The following is a 6682-nucleotide window of genomic DNA, read 5'->3' on the forward strand; positions in this document are numbered from 1 at the left end:
GTCCCCAAGGAAACCCCTACCTGTGCAAGTGAAGGTAGAGGATTGAGTTAGATCCAGAGAGACACAGAGAAAAGTCATAGAAGGGTCAAGAGAAGAACCAAAGGGAAGCATTTTAATCAAAAGGAAGTTGTCAGTAGTACTTACTGCTGCAGAAAGATCAAGGAAGAGTGGAGAATCATATTTGGGTTTGGTATTACAATGTCAGTGGTAAATCTAGCAAGAGCAGGTTGACAAGATAGAGGGGCAGTGGGCTGGAGAGTAAAGCAGAGTCAGAAATCAAAGACCACTTAGCTATAGATCTCAGCAGAACGGCAAGGGGGTCGAGGGAAGAGCTTTATTCAATTCTCTTCTGAAAATGCAAAACTCTACATTGTAGACAAGCCACAGAATCTCTCTTCCATGGCATCATTCTCACCAACTCTGTAAGGCACTTGGCATGCTAGCAGTCATGAGACTTCTATTAGCATTTGGTACCTCTTCCTATAAAACATGAGGTTAAAGGAAAAACACATGCTCCTTCTACTTTCTCCATGCCCTTTCTTCACCCTATAATCATTCTCACATCTTTAAAAAAGTAAAGTTAATGAGAACCACAGTGTTAAACAGCCTGATGACGGTTTCACAAGGCACAGGATGTTATTCTAATGACCCAGTCTCGGGCTCCTTCCCAGTAACTTCCAGTTTGGAATGGGCTACCAGAGAACATTAAAGTAGAGATTAGCAGAGCATGTGGTCCCTTCTTCTAGAAAGACATTTGCCCTTGCTTCAAAATCTAACCTGCTTAGAAACACAAGGACAAAGACTCTGCATCCCAGACCCAGCACTGTCCAAAAGACTATATTACGGAACAGAAGCAGAGATGAGGAGGTCTGGCCATCCCAAGATGTTTCACAGGAAAATCATTACTCAAGGGAAGATTCTTAAGCTCCACCCTCTCCCCATACCCACACACAAAAGCCTTGTTGGTTGCCAATGAGTCAAAGTGCTATCTTAATGTTAGCAGAGACTGAAATCCCAAACCAAACCAAACCCTTTGCCTTTGAGTCCGATCTGATTCATAACAACCCCTCCTTGGGTTTCCGAGACAGCATCACTACGGAAGTAGATTGCCCAACCCTCCTTCTGAGGAGTGGCTGGTGGGTTTGAACTGCCAGCCTTCTGGTTAGCAGTCAAATACCTTAGGCACTACTTGTAGTTCACTAAAATGAACAGACTTAATGGGTCCATGAGCTTTCTGAAATTGTTTTAAAAATTGCAAGTGTGCATTTTTTTTTAAGAATCCTGACTATGGCTTTTTATCAGGCTTTTAAAAGAGTTCATGTATTCATTCCAGTGAGCAAGTTTGGACAAATCATTTAAATTCATTGAGTTTCAGTGGTGGGACCAGGATCAAATGGATACATTGTTAAGTGTTCATGGTCTAAAACACATGCTACAGAAAGCCTGAGAAATGCCAAATTGGTTTGTCAGTAATCTTTTTTTTTTTTTTTTTTGTCAGTAATCTTTATGGTCTCTTTGAACCATCTGCCATCAAGTTGACTCTGACTCATGGCAACCTATGGGTAGAACCGTACTCTTATGGGTTTTCAATGGCTGAATTTTTAGAAGTGAATCAGTAGGCCTTTTTTCCAGGGTGCCTCTGGGTAGACTCAACCCTTCAACCTTTTAGTTAGCAGTCAAACGTGTTGACTGTTTGCACCACCTAGGAAGTCCTTATGGTATCTTACAGATCTGAAATAATGTATGAGAAGCAATTATTGGTATTTGGTGATGAAAAAAAAAAGAATGGTCAGATTAAAGCAGGTGATACACATTGGTTTACATTTTCCTTTCTTAGCTATTTTGCCTTGATCAGAAGTACGTATTAGTCCTCTAAAACCTTAAAACACCAATTCCAGGATGCTGTCTCTTTCTCCTTCTCTCTCTGTTCTCAGAGAAACCCTAGAAATACTCTGTACAGGGAGAAAACCACTTCCTAAGGGCACAGGAAACATGCCACCAGATTAAATAACACTGTGGTTCTCCTCGAAGCCATCTCAGTAGAAACCCTTCACTGTTAGAGAGGCAAACATTGAGGACCCTGCATGAAGGCAATGTTATTATGCTCTTCAACAGCAATATTTTTACTTCCTTACTCCCCCACAATTTTTTTTTCTAGGACTTTCTGTAAATTCTCATACCTATTAAAGTGGGAGCCAACATTTTTCATCATACTTTTAAAAAATGTTCAAGATGGACTTCCAAAATATTGTAAATATTTGCATTTTTAAATAAATCTGTTACATCACTTCTTTCAGGTGTATCCAGTGGAGTTAAACACCATGGTGATCTGCTAAGCTTTATCACTTAAAAAAAAAAGCAAACTATAAACAAGGTCTTCTTTAATAATAGGACATTTGATATTATTTGTTTTCTCTCTTAATACCTATTTCTATTCTATTTCCCCTGAAGACTTTTAATTTAGACTTTTAACTCTTACTTTGATTACTCTATCATAGTTCTTTGCAAAAATTTTTAAAAAATAAAAAATCAACAGAAATGTGAAAGATTTTAATTTTTTGAAACCATTAAGTCTCTACATGTTAAAAAATATTGATCTTGATTGAGTTATTTTAAATTACTTTTAGTACATAGCTAAATAAATAGCTTAAATATAATACAAATTTTAATAAGTACATTCAACTTCTATATTTAAAATTGAAGATGCATCTCTAAATGAGAAGAGGGGTTTTCTTTCATTAGCTCATGTATCCATGGATGAATACTATTTAATGATAAAACCATTCAGGTGCAGCATAAATTCTAGTCCTAGATTTCATGTTTAGGTCTTTAAGCTTTGGGAAATTTGGTTCATGTGAATACATAAATGCGAGTGGAAATTTTATTACAGTAATGCCCCTCAATTATTTTAAATCCTTCCATGTTTTATGCCTCAAAATTACATAGTGATTTATCACCAAAATTTAGCCAGTGGTTTAACAGCAGGCAACTTACTTGAGTCCTTCCTCAATTTTAATGAAAAGAGGGAAATAGGAGCAACTGAATTAGAAAAGGCCTTGCCACACTGACATTTGAAGCATTCAAGTTCTCAATACAAATACCAATATTTTGAATTATCTCTATTTGGCGCACCAACTTTTTTTTTTTTTTTTTTTTTTACATTAAGCAGCAAGGCCTCATAATAAATAAAAGTAAGATTAGTAAGGGGCATGTGTCATTTCTTAAGTAAAGCGGCTGAAGAATGTATTCCTAGGCAGATCAGCTTTAAGAAAGAATACAAATGGAAGTTGAGAATCTGAAAGTAAATTTACTTAAAACTCTCCTTGCTTGTATACCCCTTGGGAAGCTGTTCACATCCTGGTTTAAAGGTTTCTGCTATAGCATCTGGCTATAGCATCTGGTACTTTGTGAGTACTGAATAGAAATATGGTTATAGAAACAGTTAGTGATACAACACAATCTGGAGAGAATGCAGTGGAGTAAAGTCCCCATTAAGGGATTATCACCATACTTATTGTGTAAATAAAACCCCCCAAAAAAACAAACCCACTGCCATCGAGATAACTCCAACTGATAGCAATCCCCATTGGGTTTCTGAGTGGCTAAGGCACTTGACTGCTAACCAGAAGGCTGGCAGTTCAAACCCACCAGCCACTCCTCAGAAGGAAAGTTGGGCAATCCTACTTCCGTAGTAATACTGCCTCGGAAACCCAAGGAGGGGTCGCTATGAGTCAGGGCTGACTCGACAGCACATAACAACAACAACAAATCTTTACAGAAGTAGATTGCCCTGTCTTCCTTCTGTGGAGTGGCCAGTGGGTTTGAACCACCAACCTTCTGGTTAGCAGTCAAATGCCTTTGGCACTACTCCATAAACAGTACCATAAATTGTAATATTATGATGCTCTCAGAGTTTGACAATAGATCCTGCAGAGACCTGCTGACTAATGTTGCAGCTTATAAGAACACAAAATATGCCTGCTTATCAAAACCAATATTCAGAAACCCCCAGACAGAAATGTGTCAAGCTTTTTATGGAAAGATAACTCCACTACCACTGAGACTTGCACTGGTTTAGTTGTGTCCTCTAAACTATCTGGTCAGGTCTCAGTCAGTGGTACGTGAGCATGAACACACAAACACTAATACACTAGCCCATACCACTCCATACACCCCACATCCTATCTCAACATCATCCATGGTAATTGGGAATCTCTATACAGAAGGGTTCTACTACCCATCTGTCAGTTTGTCATACTGTGGTGGTTTGTGTATCACTATAATGTTGGAAACTATGCCATTATTATTTCAAATACCAGCAGAGTCAGCCACGGTAAGAAGGTTTCAGTGGAGCTTCCAGACTAAGACAAACTGAGAAGGAAGGCTTGGTGATCAAATTCCAAACATTAGCCAGTAAAAACCCTATGGATCACAACAGAAGACTGTCTGATACAGTGCTAGAAGATAAGCCTCCTAGGTTGGAAGACACTCAAAATATACAGTGACTGAAAAATGGACTTAAGCATACAAATGTTTGTGAAGATGGTGCAGGACCAGGCGACATTTAGTTCTATTGTTCATGGGGTCACTAGGAGTCAGAGCTGACTTGATGGCAACTAATAACAATGACAACATAATGATTATCAACTACAGTTTTTTTTGGCCATGTTGATTGCACGCAAATACTAAAGCAAGTTTTCTTTTCTTGTTTCAGGCTAGCTGCCTAAGAACCAACAGGAACCGGAGATTTCAGAGTGTGGTTTTCCGAGTCACTTACCTCCTTTGCTTCAGTGCTCTGATCGCTGGTAAAACTTCAGGCTAACCTGTCACCTACCTCTGAGTGGTTAGGGGAGAGCCCTGAGCCAGTGAAAGAAGTTAAGGATTACAAAGTGTTGAGGCAGGAGAAAACTGTCAGAGCCAATATTTCTAAACAAAAAATGTACCCAACACCAATCATATTCATGGAAAAAGCTTCAGGAAGAGCTTAAACTGATATACCAAAAAAAAAAAAAAAAAACCTGATATATTCAGGACTAATTGATTCATTAGGTACAGTAGGCACAGGTCCACAATACTTTTATGGGCCCACAAAAAATGTTTTAATTTCTTTAAAGATAATTTTCTTTTAAAGCAAAGAACATATTTTAATTTATAGTATTAATATGTTGTTGGTGTTGTTAGGTGCTGTTGAGTTGCTTTCAACTAATGGTAATTCCATGTGATAGAGCAGAACTGCCCCATAGGATTTTCTAGGCTGTAATCATATGGGAGCACATTGCCAAGTCTTTCTACCACAGAGCTGCTGGGTCAGTTTGAACCTCCAGCCTTTTAGTTAACAGATGAGTGCTTAACCGTTGAACCACTAGGGCTCCTTATAATATTAATATACTCATCTTTATACCAATGCAAACAAACAAACAAACAAAAAAAAAAAAAACAACTCACTGCCATTGAGTCAATTCCAACTCATAATGACCCCCATTGAGTTTCCAAGGCTCAAGGCTGTAAATCTTTACAGAAGCAGACGACCCCATCTGTCTTCCTTGCAGCAACTGATGGGTTCAAACCACTGACATTTTGGTGAGCAGCCAAATGCCTTAACTACTGCACCACCAGAGTTCCTTTTATACAAATGTAAAATAAATTTTTCAATATATATATTTTTTTTATGAAGGAGGGAACCCACAAAGGCAAAAGTGCCTAGTGCCCACAAAGTCATAATGTGGCCCTGAACATATCAGGATTTGTGGCATAAATTCTTAAAGTAAAACAATGTCGTAGAGGTGTCTGTGAGGAGGGACAAACATGACTAACCCTTACACAGGCAGCAGAGGAATGGGTTGAATAAGAACAAGCCTTTATAAACAGGAAAAAGAGCCATTTCCAGGTCTGATTGCTTGCATTGTATACTTCTTTGCAAAGGAATTGGCCTCTTTGGCCCCAGTGAACTCCCATTGACAACAATAACAATCCTTTGCATCCTAGTCTTCTTTATATTTTTGAAGAACATATTCTTTATTTATTTGATATCACAAATGTGTGAAGAAGGATGGTTTTGAGCCCTGTTTTAACAAGTGATTAAGCAGACATAATTAGGAGGGGAGGAATGAGTATAAGATTGCAAACAAGGAGATCTGCTTTCTAGCTCTGGCTTTGCCACAAACTGGCTGTGTTTCACTCACTTAATAAGTATTTATTGAACACCTATCACTAAGTGCCAAGCTCTATCCTGGGTGCTAAAGGTCCAGAGCTAAACGAGCTGGCCTTCAGGGATGCCCATCTAGCAAGTGTGGATAATGTCTACAAACATTACAATACATGGCCACAATGGCCCTAGAGGCAGTTATGACTTGCAGCAGGAACCTGGAGGAAGAAACACCAAGGCAACCTGGGTAGTCATGGAAAGTAGGAGGGGTAAAATTTTACCAAGCATAAAGTATGTGTGGTGGGGGGGCAGCTAGGTTAGCAGGAACAGTGTGTACAAAGGTTGAAAGTGGGAGCTCTGTTTTACTAAGAAGCTAAATATGGCAGACTATGAGACTGGGCCGGGAGCTCTGGTAGCATAGTGGCTAAGACACTTGCTTGCTAACCAGACGGCTGGCGGTTCAAACCCACCAGCCACTCCTCGGAAGGAAGGTTGGGCAATCCTACTTCCGTAGTGATACTGCCTCGGAAACCCAAG

At 39.1% G+C, this 6682-nt stretch overlaps 1 protein-coding gene across 1 annotated transcript in view; it reads left to right on the forward strand.

The window, feature by feature from the left end:
* LOC103194393 (selectin P) overlaps nucleotides 1-6682 on the forward strand; it is a 104677-nt gene that overhangs the window by 55794 nt on the left and 42201 nt on the right. Inside the window, exon 2 of the mRNA XM_007937782.1 lies at nucleotides 4715-4805. Coding sequence (XP_007935973.1) covers nucleotides 4715-4805 — 91 coding nt within the window. The remainder of the gene's footprint in view (nucleotides 1-4714; nucleotides 4806-6682) is intronic.

The sequence above is a fragment of the Orycteropus afer genome, unplaced genomic scaffold (genome assembly GCF_000298275.1).
Source record: "Orycteropus afer afer isolate SDZICR_OR568_19922 unplaced genomic scaffold, OryAfe1.0 scaffold00044, whole genome shotgun sequence".
Classification (NCBI taxonomy): domain Eukaryota; kingdom Metazoa; phylum Chordata; class Mammalia; order Tubulidentata; family Orycteropodidae; genus Orycteropus; species Orycteropus afer.